The sequence below is a fragment of the Camelus ferus genome, chromosome 9, assembly GCF_009834535.1.
Source record: "Camelus ferus isolate YT-003-E chromosome 9, BCGSAC_Cfer_1.0, whole genome shotgun sequence".
NCBI lineage: Eukaryota > Metazoa > Chordata > Mammalia > Artiodactyla > Camelidae > Camelus > Camelus ferus.
Window position 1 is genome coordinate 12,948,419 of NC_045704.1, and position 19,742 is coordinate 12,968,160.

At 49.7% G+C, this 19,742-nt stretch overlaps 2 protein-coding genes across 4 annotated transcripts; both read right to left on the reverse strand.

The window, feature by feature from the left end:
• Positions 1-1,739: 1,739 nt before the first annotated feature.
• On the reverse strand, positions 1,740-10,723 carry RCN3 (reticulocalbin 3). The gene is given in 8 exon segments (XM_006173794.3): positions 1,740-2,273; positions 2,520-2,719; positions 4,231-4,291; positions 6,572-6,744; positions 7,857-8,059; positions 9,908-9,992; positions 9,995-10,154; positions 10,567-10,723. Coding segments are annotated over 8 exon segments (1,137 nt in total). The 5' UTR covers positions 10,714-10,723; the 3' UTR covers positions 1,740-2,165.
• Positions 10,724-11,119: 396 nt separating this feature from the next.
• FCGRT (Fc fragment of IgG receptor and transporter) lies at positions 11,120-18,833 on the reverse strand. 3 transcript variants are annotated; one of them, XM_014560948.2, is made up of 7 exons: positions 18,472-18,833; positions 18,079-18,165; positions 17,516-17,770; positions 17,118-17,393; positions 12,630-12,899; positions 11,840-11,953; positions 11,120-11,602 (listed from the first exon to the last, which is right to left on the reverse strand). In XM_014560948.2, the coding sequence occupies exons 2-7, from the start codon at positions 18,149-18,151 to the stop codon at positions 11,523-11,525; spliced, it is 1,068 nt and encodes a 355-aa protein (XP_014416434.1). In that variant the 5' UTR covers positions 18,152-18,165; positions 18,472-18,833; the 3' UTR covers positions 11,120-11,522. The 3 variants fall into 3 exon arrangements, with proteins under 3 accessions (XP_014416434.1, XP_006173857.2, XP_032341410.1); XM_006173795.3 differs by having other exon boundaries at positions 18,552-18,829; XM_032485519.1 differs by lacking the exon at positions 18,472-18,833 and having other exon boundaries at positions 18,079-18,366.
• Between the last annotated feature and the right edge of the window lie 909 nt (positions 18,834-19,742).

The following is a 19,742-nucleotide window of genomic DNA, read 5'->3' on the forward strand; positions in this document are numbered from 1 at the left end:
TAGTTTGTGTTCTATGTCTGTGAGTCTATATTTGGTTTGGAAATAATAAGATTTATATCATTTTTAAAGATTCCACATGTAAGTGATATCATATGATATTTGTCTTTGTCTGACTTACTTCAGTTAATCTGATCATCTCTAGGTCCATCCGTGTTGCTGCAAATGGTATTATTTCATTCTTTTTTATGGCTCAGTAATATTCCATTATGTGTATATCTATGTGTATATCTATATCTATATCTATCTATATCTGTATCTATATCTACATCTACGTCTATATCTATATCTATACCACATCTTCTTTATCAGGGGGACTTTTGGAAAGCAAACTTTGAATGGAAATCTATAAAAGGGCACACATGATGCATGGACAGCTGGATGAATTTTTATGGACTGAACACCCCTGGGGAAGCAGTACCCAGATCAAGCTTAGCTCCCTAGACACCCCCTTGGACCCACCCAGGGGAAGCACTATCTTGGCTTCTAATCTCTAGGTTACCTTTGTCTGTGCTTGAAATTCCTATACATGGAATCACGTGGTGCATGCTCATTTGCATCTGGTTTCTTTTGCTTGATACAAGGTTTGTGAGATTCCTCCCTGCCGCCAGGAGCCTTGAGATCAATCTTGCCCATTGCTCTGCATCCTCCCTGCGGGTGAAGTCTCCACAATGCATTTACCTGCCCTCCCGTGGCTGAGCACATGGGTTGTTTCCAGTTTGGGGCTATCATAAATAAAGCAACCACGAACCTTATGTTGGTGATCTGATTCTTACATTTCTGTTCAGGGAGCTACCAGGAGTGGAACTGCCAGGACAGAACCATAAGGCATGTCCAACCCTCAAGGTGAATTTAACAAGTGGGTGTCATGGGGCTGCAGAAGGCATACGTGAGGTGTTGCTCTCTCGCCTGAATGCCTGTACTGTCCTGCTGGACTTTGGCCCCTGCGCCGACTCAGCAGCAGGGACTGCCGTGTAACCCAAGGCAACTGGCATCAGGTGGGTGGGGAGGGTACAGCTCAGTGCTGGAGTGAGTGCTCAGCATGCACGAGGTCCTGGGTTCAATCCTTTTTTAAAAAATTAAATAAATAAATAAACCTAATTACCTCTCCCCAAAAAACAAAACAAAAAACTAAGTCAGCTGGCATCCATCTTCTCTCAGGACCCTCCAGGGGCTCCCTGGCTCAGAGAATAAATCCGTCCCCATCTCTCTGGTCTCTGACCCCCTCTTTGAGTTTTTGCCTTTAGCTTGTCCCACCAAAAGATACCAGCATGACCTATCCACAGGTCCTGTATGACCTGATCCTAGTTCACTCTCTGCTTCACCTCTCATCCTCTCCCCCTTGCTCACTCCATCCTAGATACACTGGCCTCCTTGCTGATCCTCACACACACCATGTCCACTCCTGCCTCAAGGCCTTTGCACTTGCTGTTTCCTCTGCTTGGACCACTCCCCGTGGCGTACTTCCTCACTGTGTTTTCCTTTCCTGGCCACTCTATTAACAGGGCGTTGCCATCACTTGCTATCCAGATGGCAGAGCTGTCTGGCTGGCTTGTTTACTGGGTCCAGGCTCCTGGTTTTAATTTTTGTCTCTAGGAATGACCTCAAACCCTGCCAACCCCAGAGCACCCTCATCAAATGCCTTGTCTCCTCCCCACCTAACCCCCAGCGTGTTTGTCTCCCAATCACAGCTCCCAATTCCTCCCCTAGGCCCCTGTCACCCCCTCAGAGAGACACACACATGAGGCCCAGCACTAGATTTTATTGCCTCCTTGGCAGAGAGAAGGCATCCTTTGGGCAAGTGCTGGGGGCCCGGCCAGTTCGAGGCACCCGGGGGAGTGTTTCTCATCTGCGTAGTGTGAGGCTCAGATTTGGAGCTGGGGGGTTAGTGGAGGCTGAGCTTGATGTGGGGGGCCTTGGTCTGAGCTGGGAGACTCTGCCAGTGAGAGATGAGTGGTCCTTCACCCTTCAGGTCTGTGAGACCCTTGGTGGGGCTGCGGTGGCCCAGGGAGAGAAGTTGACCCAGTGGGTCCAAGAGATCCCAGGGTCAGGGGGATGCCGGGGGCTGTGTCCACATCCTGCAGAGCTGGACCGGAGAAGGCCTGGCCCCGGGACCCCTCCATGGGTTAGCCCATGGGGCTACGAGGCTGCAGTGGGCGTGCTGGGGCTCAGAGCTCATCGTGGTGACGTGTCAGGTCCTCGCCGTAGTTGGTGGCCTGGCTGCCCACGAACATGTTCCAATTGCCCAAGATCTCGGCCTTGCTCAGACGCCCATCCTGGAGGGGGAATCAGAAGTCAGCAGGGATGACAAGGGGCCCTGCCTGCGAGACCCCTCTGAACCTAAGTATGGTTCTCAGGTTTCCGTCCCCTTCTCTCCAGATCTCCATTCCTCCTTTTCTCCCTCCCCACCTCGATCTCTCTGTCCCTCTTTCTTCTCCAGCCAAACAGGGACCCCCAAAGCTCCAGACCCAGGACTTGGTCATTTCTGCACACCCAGCTGGCATCATCCCCCATCCGCACACCTTGTCCGTGTCGCTCTCGTGCAGCAAGTGGTTGGCCTCTACCAGTGGCTGGTCCTGGGCGGGGGGCAGCACCCAGTGGCCGACCTCACTCCCATCCAGCCGCCCGTCCTTGTTCAGATCACGGAAGTCCCGGAACTGCTCCCGCTCCGTCTGCACCCAGGCCGGCTCCTCCTCCCCAGGCTCGGCTGAGTACAGATCCGCTGGGGTCGGGGGCACAACATTGTGACATCAGGGACTCACACTTCTTGACCCTGGGACCTCTGGCCACTCACTTCACTTTTGTTTGCCTTGGTTTCCTCTTTTGTTTAAATGGGATTAACAGCGAAACCCGACTTAAAGGTGATCATTAAGCTGCATGTGAAATTGACTTCATTGACTGATCGATCATTGGCTTGATTGAATCATCTATCAATCTGAATGATGCATACGTGGAAGTAGCATGTGCATCCTGTGATGCAGGGCCCGACACACAGTAGGCACTCACATGAAGGAGGAATGAGTGAAGACTTTTCTGGCCAGGTAACAGGAGGTCCTCTAAAACTATACTTTGAACAGCTCACCACACTCAGAACCCCTTTGAAAAACTCTTCTTTGCCCCAGGAGCCCATCAATGGATTTGGAAGACATTACAACCTGACAAGTCCTTTTATACCAGACACAAAGCCAGTATGATTAGGACAGAATTGCCCTCCTCTCCTTAGGGGACAGGCCACGGAGCTGTCACAAGGGTATCATCAAAGATAGAGTCTCTACCCAGCACTGGTACCCAATTACCCTTCAAGTTTCTTTTTTTTTTTTTTTAATGGTCCTAAGTCACCATTTCTTTTCTTTTTCCTTGTTAATAGAGGTACTGGGGATTGAATCCAGGATCTCGTGTGTGTTAAGCATAGGCTCTACCACTAAGCTCTACCCTCCCCTGGAAGTTCTTTCTTACCAAAGAAAGAGAGAGAGAGGGAGACTGAGATTTCTATCTTCCTCAAAGATATAAAAAAATAAATTATGCTTAAATAAAATACCTGCAGGTTTGTCCCACAAAAGCATTCTCTAGAAAAATGTTTTCAAACTTTAAAAACATCCATGCTTAATAGCCTTCCCTTCAACCAAATTCTTTGCCCTCTGAGGGCAGGGCCCAGAGGCAGGACCAAGGGGAAATTGGGGGGTGTTGTGAGGGTTCCCCAACATCCCGAATCACAGGAGATGCATGCAGCATTTACTGTGTAAATGCAGGTCCAAGACAAGTTTACTGACTTCCTACCCGGACCAAACACAGACCCTGAGCCCTGACTTTGTAGAAACGCCAGACCCTCCCAGGAAGGGACAGGTGTGTGATATTCCCTGCTGTATCCTCAACCCCTAACATACAGGAGATGCTCAAGAAGTGTTTCCTGGCCCTGGAACACAGTAGGTGCTTGATAAATGCTTTTTCGATCTGGCACGCAGAAGGGACTCAGTAAATGTCTCCCAGGCCTGGCAGTCACTAGGTGTTTGATAAAGATTTGCTGGGCCCAGCAAATACTCATGCTCAGTAAATGTCTCCCTGGCCAGGCAGGCAGGGGATGCTCAGTGAATGTTTGGTAGACGCATGGACCCCTGCAGCGCCCCTGCCCCAACTTCAGAGGGCCTTTGCTCTAAGGGTTGATATATTTATCGGCTGCCACTCATGCTCGGGAGAGGACAGGCATCCTTGGGGAGGGAATCAGGTCCCACTCACCAATGTATTCCTCCACTTGCACGTAGCCATCTTTGTTCTTGTCCAGATCCTCCAGGGTTTCCTGGGGAGAAAGCGGTATTGGCTCCCGAGGGGGCTGGACCCTGGCGTCAGGCTGTGAGGTTCTCTCTGGGAATCTGGTTCTGGGGTGGCCACGGGCCAGACAGCGGAGAAGTCCCTACAGGGCGTAACTCTCCCTGGGGGTGCATGGACGATCTGGGGACTTCCTGGGGTATCATAAAGATGTGGGCCCTGCCTGCACTTAGTTGGTGGGAGCCAGGGAACCCAAGTGTCCCATGGGTTCACACAAAGAGCCATCCTGCCTCCCTAACATCTTTACCGGGAACATTCTCTAAGCTGGGGGAGGGTATAGCTCAGTGGTAGAGTGCATGCTCAGCATGCATGAGGTCCTGGGTTCAATCCCCAGTACCATTAGGAAAAAAATTCTTGGAGAGAAGATAACTGTTTCCTGAGGTCCTTTTTCAATCCTTACATCTGCCACTAAAATAAATAGTAAATAAACCTAATTATCCCCCCAAAATAAAATAAAATAAAATAAAATAATAAATAACAGGAATTTTGATATATAAGTACTGTAGAGTTACCAGATTTAGCAAATAACACAGGACATTCAATTACACTTGAATTTATAACAACAAATAATGTAAATGACAAATGATTCTTTAGTGTAAGTTACCCCACATGATATTTGGAATTAGCATATCCCATGCAATATTTAGGATTAATGTAAGTATGTCCCAAATATTATGTGGGACATACTTATACTACAGGATGCTGAGTTACATTTGAATTTCAGATAAATATCCCCACAAATATTGTGTGGGACATATATTAAAGAATCGTTTGTTATTATTTGTTATTCATACTGCTGCTACTACTACTACTACTAAGTTATTATTTATCTGTTGTTCATCTGAAAGTCAAATGTTACTGGGCTTCCTGTATCATATCTGTAAACCATTTTAAAACGTTGGAACTTGACTTTGCTGGAGTGTCAGGTGCCTGTATCGTCTTACAGTGAGTGATTTTGAAGGTAAAGGTGGGGAACACAATATGAAAACATACGCATATGCATGACTGGGACACTGCTGTGCACTAGAAATTGACACATTGGCATTGACTGTATTTCAATTAAAAAAAAATTAAAAGTGGGGAACAGAAGGTGTTTGCTCAAGAAGAAGAAAAAAAACACAAGAGAAGAAGTATTGAGTATGTGTCAAAATGGTCCACCAAGAACATCATACTGATACGGAAAACAGAGTTGCCTGCCCTCCAAGGGTTTTTTTGTTGTCGTTGTTAATGGAGGAACTAGGGATTGAACCCAGGACCTCATGCATGCTAAGCACACACTCTACCAGTGAGCTATATCCTCCCTCCGCCTGGTATTTATTGTAAGTAACTTCCCTTAAGTTTCCTCCTTATAGTACAGTTAGGGCTAACATTCATGTTTTGAAATCCTATGTGTGGGGAGCTTATGCTCACAATTCACTGACAGCTGAGCTTAGGTCAGGGCTTGACAAACTTTTTCTGTAAAGTGTCGGATAGTAAATATCTCAGATGTGGTGTTGTACACTTTCTGTCAAAGGGACTCGACTGTGCAGTTCTAGGGTATGTAAACAAGTAGGTGTGGCTGTGTTACAACAGAACTTCACCGGCAAAACCGAGCTGTGGGCTGGATTTGGCAGCAGGTGACAGTTTGCTGATCCCTGGTTTAGACCATGGTTTCCAATCCTGGGTTCAAATCCAGACTATGCTACTTCTTGCCCGCATGACCTCACCTCTCTGTGCTGAGGTGTCCTTATATGTAAATGAAGATGACAACCCACCCCCATCGGGTTGCCATGACAATTAAATAGAGATGATACGGGTAAAGGTGTTAGAAGAGTGCCTGGCACACAGGAAGGGCTTAACTACTCTAGAAATTAAAGTCTAATAAAAAGAAGAAGAAGAAGTTAGGGGCCAGCAGGAATGGCCTCAGAGTGGACACTCCATGCCTGGGATTGGGATTTTCCTGGGGTTCAGCCAGGATGGGGGCTCCCTAAGGCACTTTTGGGGGATGTGGTTTTCTGAAGGCAGAGTGGGTGCCTGGAACCCAAAGTAGAAAGGGGGAGGCCAGACCAGGAGATATAAGACACTGGGGATCTGGGAGGTGGGAATGGGAGGTGTTGCCCACCCCACCACTGATCTGGGGCCCCTGGGGAAAGTGTGGGAGGACCAGATGCCTGGATCCCCCAAGGTAAGCACTGGTGGGGCTAGTCCTGGTATCAGAAGCATGGGTCCGGGGAGGGAGGTGGGAAGGAGGGTTCCTCTGGCCCCTACTCACAGCGATCACGATGTCCCGCATGTGAGGGAACTCCTCAGGGTGCAAGAAGGCCGTCAGTTCTTCCCGAGTGGCCACTGAGTCCCCATCCTGGTCAGCCACTCGGAAACGCCGCTCGTCCCGAGCCAGCATCTTCTTGTAGGTTTCTGCATCCTCCACATCGTGAAATTCTTCACCTAGGGAAGGAGGGATCTTGGTGAGACGTGCTTTAAGACAAAGGGATCATATATATATGCATGCCTGGACATTATGCTGTACACCAGAAATTGACACATTGTACCTCACCATACTTCAGTTAAAAAAAAAAAAAGACAAAGGGATCTGACTCTAGTCAGGGCAGGGAGACCTCCGCTGAATTAGTAATAAATAATAGTAGCTACCTTGTAGTGAATGCTTATTTTGTGCTAAGCTCCTTATCTACAAAAAATCATTTGATTCTCACAAAAATCAGGTAAAGTGGGTTATTCTATTTATTCTCACTCTGTGAAGGAGAAAACTGACTCTCAGAGAGAGGAAATAACTTGCCCAAGGTCATGCAGCCAGGAATGATGGACTTTGAGTTGACACTGACCCACGGGGCCCTGAAGTCAGGCTCTGATGCAGTATACTGACTCAGGTTGCTGGACAGAGAGGAGAGGAAGGGCATTTTCAACAAAGGGAACAGTGTGTGCTGAGTGTAGAGTTTTAAAAAGCATGGGGAATTCAGGGAAATTGCAGATCTATTTAACTGCGGCAGAAAATGAAGAAAAAGGAAGCCAGCCGGGCTGAGGAGCTGAGACTTCTTCCTGGGGACCCTGGGGAGCCATGGGGGTTTATGAGCAAGGGGAAGTCAGAGTGGCTCTGAGTGTGGAAAGATCCCTCTGGGAATATGTGAGGGACAGGCTGGAAGCTGGGATGAGGGTCCAGGAGGGAGAGAACAAGCGATATGGGGGCCGAGGGCTGGGGCGGTGGGAATCCAGAAGGGGAAGGGAATCCAGATTCAGAGGTGGAGTAAAGGGCTTTGGGGTTCTCAGGAAGAGAGGTCAGCAGTCAAGGGTCAGGCTATTAGGGCTTGGGAGGTAGAAGTCCCTGGTCAAGATCTGAAGTTCCCCAGTGGGGATGTCAGAATGAGAAGCCAGAGATCAGGAATTGGGGGCTTCAAGTCCTAGAAGTGGGTAGACCCTGGGCAAGCGATGGAGGTCAAAGGTCAGGAATCTGGTTAACCAGCTTAAGGTTCTCAGGATGAGGGTATCAAAAAGGTCCGGGCCATGGTGTGTGTGGGGAGCAGAGTTCGGGTCTCGCCTCGTACCAGGCTCGTAGTGACCGTAGGTGGCGTTACGCAGCTCCTCCCAACCCACACGCCCGTCGCGGTCGGTGTCGTATGTGTTCCAGGCCGCGCTCACTGAGTCCCTTATGTGCCGCTGCTGCGTGTGCGCGATCCACGCGCGGAGCTCGGTCAGCGACACCCAGCCGTCCCCATCCCCGGCGCGGTCCATGCGGTCCACGATGCGCCTGCGAGCCGGGGCGGGACACCCATCAGTCTGGGGCTCCGCCCACCCTGGTTCCTGCCTTCTTCCAGGCACTCGAGACACCCCCCCCCACACACACACAGGGCTGAAAACACTGTCTACGAATCACGGGCAAACTGGGTGGAGGTGCCTGTCTATCCTGGGACCACGTCCACCTCAGGGCTCCGCCTCCTCAAACCCAGCTCTGCTCCCAGAGGCGACAGTGTCCTTTCTGAGACCCTGCGGGCCTACGTCTGGCTCTTGCGGTCCACGACATGCCCGCTTGGGGTAAGGACCTATGACAATCCAGAGTCCACCCTCCACTTTGGCCTCACCCCTCAACCCTGCACGTGCTCCATCTCTGGCTTGAACGAGTTGGGGCGGGGGCAGGGGGCGGAGAGTCGCATCTCGCCCCTCGCCTGCAGATCCTCTGCTCCAAGACTCACTCTGAACTCCGACTGCCAAGGCCACATATTCCCTGGACCTCTCGCTGTCTCGGGCCCCGCCCCTTTCCACTGGCTGTCAGTTTTCAGACCCTTCGCTCTGGCCCGCCCCCTCCCTGGCTGCGCGTGTCAATTTCTGGCCTCTATTTATGCAGCCCCGCGGTACTCTGAGACTCACCCTTTCCCCCTAGTTTTTCCCAGCAGTTATCAGGCTTTGCCCTACGACCACCAGCCGCAACCCTGCGGGCTCGGTCTCCACCCATTCCTCCTCGCGCACCAGCCTGATTCTGTGCACCTCCGCGTAGCAGGTCAATCTCATGCCCCTTCTCTTGGGCCACACCTGTCGCTCGGCTCCCAGGTCCTTTCCCTCTCCCCTGTCAACGCCCCGCCGCTGCTCTGTGTCCTCGCCCAACTCTAACAGAGCCCTCCTTCCTGTCACTGTCCCAAAGCCCCCCGCGACCCAGTCCCCCAGGTCGAATCCGAGACGGCCTTTGCCCAGGTCGCTCACCCCTCCTTCCTGTGCTAGGCTGTCTCTGCTCTGATCTGTCGGGATCCAGCCACCCTGAGGTTCCAGCTGTGATTAAGAGCTTGGGCTCTAGAGCCAGTTATTTAGGTTCAAAGTCTGCCACCTCTTCTTACTGGCTGTGTGGCTGTGGGCAAGTCACTTAACCTCTCTGTGCCTCAAACTCCCTTTCTGTAAAATGGGAATAAGTAATAGAACCTACCCCACAGCATAGATGTGAAGATTAAATGAGTTAAGCCTCGTAAAGCACTTAGAACAGTGCCAGGCATTGTAATAAATGCTATTACAAATGTGTGACCATATCACTGCCTTTCCTCCCCCATTCCTCCTTCATCCAACCCCATTTGTGCACAATATCCTAGTCAGCAGATCTGACCACCACCGCTATCTCCACTCTGAATCTGGCCACCCTAGTCTCTTGTCTCCCACCTGGACAATTGCTGCCACTTCCTCACCGGGCTCCCTGCTTCTTGCTCCCTATATTCTGTTCCCTGCATGGCAACCAGAGGGATTTTTAAAACCCAAGTCAACTTACATCCTCCTTCTGCTCAGAGCCATCCTGTGGCTCTCATCTCACTCAGAGAAAAGCTTAAATCTTCACCGTGGCCCGAAAGGCCGTGCACAATCTGACCCCTTGGTTCCTTCTCTGCTGTCACCTCCTACCCTATCCCTGAGCTCACTGGGTTCCAGCCACACAAGGGCCTCACTGTTCCTTAAACATATCAGGACTACTCCTACCTCAGGGCTTTGCACTGTACCCCTCTGCTTGGAGTGCTATGCTCCTATATACTCACGTGGCTCAGATATTACCTTCTCACTGAGGCCTCCCCGATCTCCTTTAAAATTACAACCTTGACTCCTCCTCCCTCCTCCATCTCTCTCCTACCCCAGACGGGCTTGGCTTTCCTCTGGGCTGAGTTGGTCGAATTCCTTGGCCACTTCTCGTCCCAGAAAAGCCTCGTGGTCATATTGAAGTTCCCGTGAGCGTCATCATGAGGGGCCTCGCTCAGGGGGGCCGCCTGGTGCACCCTCCCCTGGCCATGAGGGCCGGCGTCAGGAGACGGCTTCCCCTCGGCTCCGCGCCTAAGCAGCAACAGCAGCAGTAGAAGTGACGGTCGCCACATCATCAGTCCCTGAGGAGTGGCGGAGGCTAGGAGTCAGGGGTCACAGAAAACAGGACAGAGACGGGACAGGATGATGGGGTGGGGGAAACACAGTACAGGATACAGAGTTGAGAGCTGGCTGCAAAGTCTGGGGCTCAAGAAGGGAGGGGATGCGGAAAAGTGAGGCGGGGTTCTCAGAGGTAAAACCAGCTGTAGGGATAGAATCTTCTGAGGAAGCCCTAGAGGGGTACCAGAGCCACAAGTGGGTAGGTTCCAGCGGGAGACGTGGCACACTTCCCGCGCATAATTCAAGGCGGAGTCGTGGCTAAAGAGAAATCATGCAGGCTCCCGGGCGTCGCTTTCAGCCTGGACCCCAATCCTCCACCCAAGCGGACCCGAACCATCCCCCCTGGACAGGCCACGCACCCCCGCCTCCCTTTACCCCGTTAGGCAGCTTCACTTCGCTATGTTCCACTCTGCGTTCTGCAAAAAGATGCCCAATTTGGCGGCTCTCCAGCCAGGCCCCGCAGCGTAGAGGCCCCGCCTCCTGCAGCGTAGAGGCCCCGCCCTCCGACCAATGAGCGCTCATGAGGGCCCCATAGGGCGGGGCTGACGAGAGCTGGGAAGGCCTTGGGCGCCCCTCGCCACGTCCACAAAGGAAAACGCGGCCCACGAGGCTCAGCCCCGCCCCTCCCCTGAGGAGGCCTTCCCTGAGCAGGCGGGTTGGGCAACGCGGGAGATACGCAGCCGCGCGAACTACAACTCCCGGCAGGCATCGGGATGCCCTTCCTAACTACCTCCAGTTTGTTCTAGCTCCAAAGCCTCACGGGAGATGTATTTTTCTCTCTTTCCCTTTGTCCGCCTGTTTTAAGAAGGGAACCAAGAGGCCAGAAGAGGCATTTGTTTTCCTCAAGAACAGTTCTTTTCCCCTCCACCAGGGAGTCAGGTCAGACTCCAGCCAAGAATTCGTCAAAATGCCTGGCACAGTGTAAACATTCAGTGAATATTTGTGAAATTTATTAATTAAAAATACATGACTTGGTATATAAAATTGGCAGATTCCACCATGGCAACAAGTTAGCCTGAGGAGAGATTTGAAGCCCAAGGCTTGCACCATTTATTCCCCCTGCATTTCCCTAAAAAGGTAAACTATGAAAACACAATGATTCGGGCCCAAACCCATGTTATACGTGGAGGTGGAAAAAAGCCATACATATCAGGAGGGGAAACTGAGGCAGACCACAGGAGAAATCCAGAGGGAGCACATCGGGTCCTTCTGGAGGCTCAGAAATACCAGGATTCCTGGAGGTCTCACAGCATGAAAAGGACCTGACTACATTAGCTGGTAGCAGCCAGGATGGGGGACGATCAGGCAGTTGCTGGGAACGCATTTATATCCTAAGATTCAGCATCTTTGGAAAGGCCAGGAGTGGGCAGGAGGGCCCCTATATCGTCCCCACGGAAAGCGATCCAAGGGGCTGAGGAAAGAGGAAGAGAGGAGATAATCAGAATCTCTGAAATCCTCTGGGTCTCTGCCCTACTCTGTGGGTTTCTGTCCCGCTCTGAGTCTGTTTCTCCCCTCCAGTTTTCTGTCCCAACCTCTCTCTGAGTCTCTAGCCCTCTCTGTCTAGATTCTCTGTTCCCTCAGGAATGTGTCTCCGTCTCTTTGGGGGGTCTCCCTCCCTCTGAGGCAGTTCCCTCTTCCCGTCCCACACCTGGCAGTCCCTTTCTCCTCCTCCACAGCAGAGCTCCTCCTGCAGCCACTGTCATGAGCAGTAGGAAGCCGATGAAGATTCCAATCACTGGTACCGAGGACTTGGCTGGTGATTCTGCAGCCAGAGAATGTTGGGAGATGTTTAATGGACCCTCCATTGCATCTGAGTCAGGACAGGGGACTGAGGGTTCTCAGTCCCTCCCAAACTCCCAGATCTCAGCACCAAGTTTCAGGCACGGGGTGTGGGTAAAGGAAAGGCCACTGAGATGATGCTCTCAGTCAAGAAAGCCCCCAGCTTGGATGTAAGAACCAGCCACAGCAAGGCGGGGGGGGGGGGGGCGCGTCTCAGTCACTCTGATCAAGGGACCTGTAGCAGCAGGGTGAGTCGTGTTCCAACTTGAAGAGGAGGGGCGGGCACAGAGCGGTAGAAAGTCAGACTCATAGAGGACTGGCAGCAGCAGACAACGGAGGGTCAGACTCCACGAATACTAGCAGCAGCAGGACGGAAGGTGGTCAGACTTAAGGAGGACTTCCCATAGTGGTTAACGGGTGGCCAGACTCAATGAGGTCAGCAGCAGAAGGACGGAAGGCAGTCAGACTTGGGGAGGCCCAGCAACACAGGACAAAAGGCTGTCAGGCTTTGGAAGAACTGGCAGTGGTGGGGCACAAAGCAGTCAGGCTCAAGGAGAACTGGCAGCAGTGGGGTGGAAGGTGGTCAAACTCAGGAAGCTGCAGGAGAGGGAGAAAAGGCAACCAGAAGTAGGGAGTATCTTCTCCCAGCGGGACCTCACCCAGCTCCACAGTGAGGGGCTGGGCCAGCCCCACGTGCTGCACCCAGCAGCGGTACTGGTGCTCGTCACCGCTTTTGACTGTTAGTGATGACCAGGCGTAGAAGGAGCCATCGCCGTTGGGGACAACGTCGCCCTCACCAGAGCCAGCTGCCAGCCCATTCCGTAGGAATCGCAGTTGCAGCTCCGGTGGGTAGAAGGAGAAGGCACTGCAGGTGAGCACGGAAAAGCCCGGGTTGCCTGGTCGGGCCTTCAGGCGCATGGAGGGTGGCTCTGCAACAAACAGGCAGACAGGCCTGAGCCCCAGGCCCACGAACTCCCAGGGCCAGAGATACAGCAGTGAACAAGACAGACAGAAGTCCCTGTCCTCATGGAGCTTATGTTCTAATGAGGGAAGAGAAACAAGTATTAGTGTACATATGAATGTAAGGGAAACAGACTAAGAAAGTGCAGTGAGGGAGAATAAGACAGATCCTACAGTCATTCAAAAGATAGCAAGAGGATATGAAAAATGTCATGCCAGCACATTTGAAATTTAAATGAACTGGACAAATTCCTGAGAAACACAACCTTCCAAAACTGATGGAAGAAGAAATGTTAAATGTTAAAAATGTCTTATAACTATTTAAAAATTTTAATCCCTAATCTAAAGCTTTTCAACAAATAAAATTCCAGGTCCAGATGACATCACTGGTGAACTCTTCAAAACAACTAAGGAAGAAACTCTTACACAAATTCTTCTATGGAACAAAAAAGAGGAAACCATTCACAGCATATTTTACAAGCCAGTGTACCTTAATAACAAAATCTCACAAGGACATAAAAAGAAAGGGAATTTTAGACCACTATCTCTCATGAAAATAGACTCAAAATTCTCTAAAAATATGAGAAGATAGAATCAAGCAACTTATATAAAGGATAACACATTATGATCAAGTGAAGCTTATTCTAGGAATTCTAGATTGGTTTAACATTTGAAAATCAGCTAATATAACTCACCATGTTAGACTAAAAGGGAAAAAGCAAATGGTCATTTGATAAAATTCAGCACCATTCAAAAGAAAACAAAGGGGGAGGGTATAGCTCAGTGGTAGACTGCCTGCTTAGCATGCACCAGCTCCGGGGTTCAATCCCCAGTACCTCTGTTAATAAATAAATAAGTAAGTAAACCTAATTACCTCCCCCCACAAAAAACAAACAAACAAAAAATAAAAAACAAAGCCCAAAAGACTCTCAGAAAACTAGGAGTTGGAGGAAACTTCCTTAATTTGACAATGGGCATTAGCAAGGAACCTATAATTAACATAACATTTAATAGTAAAAAACTAAATGCTTTCCCTGTGAGTCTGAGACTATAAGATGTTCATTCTCACCACTCGGTTCAACACTGGGGATCCTAGCCAGTGCAATAAGATAAGAAAAAGAAATGAGGTATTAAAACTAGAAAAGAAAATAAATAAAACATGTCAAATATGACATAATCCAGAAGAATCTAGGAAGAAGTACCAGGAATAAGTGAATTCAGCAAAGTTTTTAAATATAAGAAAATATATAAAAATCAATAGTATTTTTTACAAATCAATAGTATTTCTATAAACTAGCTACAAACCATTAGAAAATGAAGTTTTTATTTATTTGTTTTGTTTTGGGGGGAGGGATGTACTTAGGTTTATTTATTTACTTACTTTTTTTTAGAGGAGGTACTGGGGATTGAACCCAGGACCTTGTGTATGCTAAGCATGTGCTCTACCACTTTGAGCTATACCCTCCCCTGAAAATGAAATTTTTAGAATTACCGTTTACAGAAGCATCAAAAAATGCCTAATACTTAGGGGAAAAAGTGTAACTAATGAGGTGTAAGACCTCTACACTGAAAACTACAAAGTGTTACTGAGAGAAATTAAAGGACTTCTAAACAAGTAGAGGGATATACTGTATTCATGGGTTAGAAGAGTTAATGTTAAGATGTCAGTTCTCCCCACATTGATCTATAGATACAATTCAATCACTATCAAAATCCCAACAGAATTTTTTTTTTGGCAGAAATAGACAAGCATGAATGTATCTAGAGATGCAAATGACACAGAATAACCAAGGCAATAAAGCTGAAGAACTTAATTGCTAGATGTCAAAACGTTCTCTAAAGCTACACTGATCAAAGGAGTTAGGTATTCATTCAATTTTAGTCCAGTTGAAGCAGATCCATACCTAATTGAGGAAAAAGTTTTCACTGCAGTTCACTGGGGGAAAGGGGATGGTGCTCTTGCAACAAATGATGCTGGGTCAACTGGATATCCATGAGGGACAAATACACCTTGATCCTTACCTCATAACACTACACACAATTAACTGGTCATGGATCATATTGCTAAATATGAAAGTGATTTACCAATCAAGCATCTAAAAGACGACATAGGAGAAAACCTTCATACTTTTGGGAGAGGAAAGATCTTAAAGAGAACACACAAAAGAGCTATAGAATAAATGATTGGTAAATTGATCTTCACTAAAATTAAGAACTTTTGTTCATCAAAAGGTTTCATTAAGAGAGTGAAAAGACAAGCTGCAGACTGGGAGAAGCTATTTCCAATAGAACCAACTGACATGCAAATACCCAGAATATACTAAGAATTCTAACAAGAAAAAAAAAAAGACAAAAGTTCCAATTTAAAAATGGGCAAAAGACTCAAACAGCCACTCCAATAGGGAAGACACTCAACTTGCTGATAATGTGGAAGAGTACTCAGTATTGCTAGTCATCTAATCCTTTATCTGATCTTCATGTGTCATCAGATAGATCAAAAGTGAAATCACAATAAGACATCACTACATACCCAATAGAATGGTTAAAACTAAAGACAGACAATATCAAATTCTGGCAAGCCTGTGGAGCAACTGGAATTCTCATATGCGCTGGTGGAAACATAAAATTGGTTCAATCACTTTGAGAAAATGTTTAGCACTACCTCCTAGAATTAATCCTATGCCTACACTACGATGTGACAACTCCACCCACGGGTATTTAGTCAAAATAAATGAAAATATATATTCATCAAAAGATGTGTACAAGAATGTTCATAGAAGCTTTATTCTTAATAGCTCCAATTGGAAATAAACCATTTATTGACAAACTGTGATGTGAAACATGCAACAGAATACTACTCAGCGATAAAAACAAGTGAACTACAGATACACCCAACATCAGAGATGAGTCTCAAGACACACTCTTGAGTGAAAAAAGCCAGACATGAATGAGCATATGCTCATAGTCATATGAAGTTCAAAATTAGGCAACACTATCATGATAGAAATCAGCGAGGGGACACAAGGAAGTCTCCGGGGTGCTGCCAGTGTTCTAGGTCTTGATCTGGAGGGCAGGTTCATGGGCATATATAAAAATTAATCAAGCTGTGTACTTTAGGTAAGTAAATTACACTTCAAGAAAAGAGAAAAAAAAGAAAGATGCTATAATGAATGAATGGACAAAACAATGGCATGAGAGACAATAATGGGGGTCAGATGGGGGCACAGCCAGGGTGGTCAGTGAGGGCCCTGCTGAAGAACTGACATCCAAGGTCAAATCTCAAGCACGAGAATAACCCAGTCATGGCAGGATCCCAAGGAAGAGAATCAAAAGCAGAGGGAACAGCAGGTGCAAAGGCCCTGAAGAAGGAAAGACCCTGACATATTGGAGGAAAGGGAGAAGGCCACTGTAGTTGAGAGCATTGTGAAATTCCAGTGGCTGCAAGCAGATAGACCATGTGGAGCTAGCAGGCCTTGGATTAGAGTTTGGATTTTAGTCTAAGACTACTGGGAATCTATTGGATGGTTTTAAGCAGCACTGGGAAGGGAGCTCAAGTTTTTTAAACATTCTTCTGACTGCTGGGTAGAGGATGGTCTGTAATGAGGGCTGAGATGGAAGCAGGAATTGCAATGTGGGGGACGCTGAGGACAAAAGAGCGCTAACTGCAGCCCTTGAATTCCCCAGACACGCATGTAATTATAGCTCAGAGTGACCTGTGCTGCCTGTAACAGAGGTTACACGAGGCACTGTGGGCACCCAAAAGCAGCAAGTCTTATGGGCCAGAGTGGAACCTGACACCAGTGGCATCTGGCACCAGGGAAACTGGCAAAGGCGAAGAAATGTGAAGGCTGATGTGAGCGGAAGGAACTCTGGGTGATTCTGTCCAGCTGAGTAAAGCCAATGGAGAAATGGGAGGCTGAGGAGAGGGACAGAGGCCACGCCACGTGGGGCCTCAGTGCTAGGCTGAGGGGCTTTGGCTGTGTCCAGATGGCTCTGGGAGCCACAGGAGGGCTGTGTGCATGAGAGGAACAGGGGCAGCTTAGGCTGGAGAAAGACCCTCTGGGACATGATTGTGGAAGAGGGGGGCAGATGAGGGAAGAGAGGCTGGGGAAGAGGATGAGGACTCAGGCAGAGTGGTGGGGATGGAGAGGTCCCTGGCGATCAGGACTTTTAAGGGGGTTGCTCACCCTTCCACTCCAGATTGCCACGGCCCCTCTCCAGATGCCCCAGCAGCCGGTGGGGGCAGGAGTAGAGCAGGAAGGTCTTCTCCTTGTTGACCGCCTCAGGGTGCTTCATCCACTTGATACCGACGGTCCGGGCCTCAGGCCAGTCCCCATCCCAGATGCCCAGCTTGGGGTCGAACTCCATGAACTCCTCACCGTTCAGGGCATACTTGGCCATGGGCACTGAGACGTTGTCAGGGCCTAACTCGCAGCCCAGCAGGCCCTGCAGGGTGTAGGAATCTGGGGTGCCCACACACAGGTGAGCAGGGCCCAGGAGTCAGGGCTCTAGTCCCCTCCTCTTTGAGACCCAGGATCCAGGTCCCCAGCCCCTCCTCCCTCAGACCCATTAGTCCCACTCTCACCTCTGTCCCCGAAGACTTTGAGAGCTTCGAGGAAGAGTTTCTCCTTGTCCCTCAGATCGGTCGTCTCTTTCTCCCAGTACCAGGACACCTGGCTTTCCCAGACCCAAGCCCCATACGGCTCAGCCTGGGCCCGCAGGTTATTGTAGCTCAGGTACTGCTGTGGGCCCAGCCAGCCTGATACCCAGAAGGCAGGCGTCCCCGAGGCCGGGTTGGACACGGCGGTGAAGTGGTACAGAAGAGAGCGATGGCTCTCCGCTGGAGAGACAGAGGTGAAGAGAGCAGATGGTCGCCCCATCTGGGAGAGAGAAAAGACTCCATCCCAGATAGAGAGACCAGACTCGGAGAGGGGGGACAGCCCCCGAGAGAGGGACAGAGACCCAGACAGAAAGGGACAGGTGCTTCCCAGAAACACCGCCAGAGGGAGGAGATAGAAACCAAGTGAAAGGCGGCAAAGGAGGAAGTGCCCGGAGCTAGCGGAACCTCGGATTTAGCTTCCTTTGCTCTTTTCCCAGCGGGCGGCACCTCCCTGCTGCCCAGCAGCCCCAGCCCCGGAGCCCCCTCACCTGCACGCAGCGTTCCAGGCAAGAGGAGAAGCAGGAGAGCGAGCCCCCAGGGCTGAGACCGGGGGACCCGCATCCTCAGCGGGAGACCTGGGGCGGGAGGGGGCGCGTGATTCCTCAGGACCCCCGCCCCGCCCCTGCCCCACTCCCCCAGGTCCGGTCCTGCTAGGCCACCACGAAGGCTCGGCGGCTGCGCTCGATCGAGGAAAATGACAACAATGTCCTCCTCGTCCATGAACTTTCACCCAGTAAGTCGCTCCGGGTTGGTTAATTAGTTACAGAGCCTGGATAGGCTGGGATTCCTTTCTCCGAGTTCGGCCCCGCCTCCTCCTCCGCCCTCAGACCCGCGAGTCCAGGGAGCACCCCCCCTCCTCCCTCAGACCCTAAAGTCCAGACCCTCGCGCCCTCCTCCCGGAGCCTCGGGAGTCCGGCGCCCGGCTCTCTGCTCCGTCGGTCTGGGACCCAGCTCTACTCACTGCAGCCACGATTCCTTCCCTCCTGCTGCCCCGGCTGGCTCCCGTGACTGGAGACCCCAGTTCCTCTCTCACATCCTGTCCGGAGACGGCTGGCTCCTTGACTCCAGGAACATCCAACCCCGCCCCCCAGCTGCAGGGCACACCCCAGGCCGTGGACCCAGCCTGAGTGTTGGTCTCTGACTCTCTCTGGAAATTTTCTTTCTTTTTTTTTTAAAATCTTTTTCTCTGTTGCTCCCTGATTTTTTTTTTTTTTTTTGAGGGTGTCAGCCACTCAGCGAATTCGTGACAAAGTTGAGAAGCAACAATGTCGAAGTCCCAAATTTGGAGATCAGTGTGGGTCCCCTTTTATCTCATTGTCCCCCCCAACCCCCCACCCCAGCCTTCACTAGCTCCTGCTATAATAGAATTCTCCAGATACTTCCTCCTTCCAACCCCTCCCCCAAGTGTCCCCTTAAAGTGCTACTGCAGGACTTTCATATCTTCTAATATGACCTCAGTAACACACAGTCCCAGTATTCTATTATCATGCTTGGGGTCCCCACCAGTCATCCACCCCTAGCCTACACTCCTGCTATAATGCTTCTATTCATCTGTTTTATTGTGGTAAAATGCACACAACAAAGGAGCTCTTATTTGTGACATTCAGTGCATTCACCTGTGTTATGCAATCATCACCATGTACAAGTAGTAGAGCAGCCTCTGTGGCCTGCGACCCCTCCAGCCCCTGGCAACCACTAATTTACTTTCTGTTTCTATGGACTTACCTATTCTGGACATTTCAGGGAAATAGAATCCTAACAATATTGTGGCATTTTGTGTCTGGCTTCTTTCACTGAGAGTACTGGTTTCAAGATTTATCCACATGATAGCGTGTTTCAGAACTTCATTGGATTTTGGTTTCTGTTTGTTTGTTTGAATGGAGGTGCTGGGGATTGAACCCAGGACCTCGTGCATGCTAAGTGGGCTCTACCACTGAGCTCTACTCCCCCAACCCCCGGCCCAGAACTTCATTCCTTTTTATGGGTGAATAATATTCTATCCTATGGATCTACCACATTTGGTTTATCCATTCATCAGTTGGTGGGCATTTGCGTGTTTTCCACTTTTTGGCTATTGTGAATAATGCTGCTGTGGACATTTGTGTGCAAGGCTTTTGTTTTCCTTTTTGTTTTTTTGAATAGCTGTATTCAG

Coding starts and splice junctions, on each gene's coding strand:
- FCGRT (XM_032485519.1), bottom strand. CDS start 18,310: ATGGACGAGGAGGACATTGTTGTCATTTTCCTCGATCGAGCGCAGCCG. Junction 17,394..17,515: donor CAAAGTCTTCGGGGACAGAG/GTGAGAGTGGGA, acceptor TGGGCACCCCAG/ATTCCTACACCCTGCAGGGC. Junction 11,954..12,629: donor GCCCCTCACTGTGGAGCTGG/GTGAGGTCCCGC, acceptor CTCTGGCTGCAG/AATCACCAGCCAAGTCCTCG.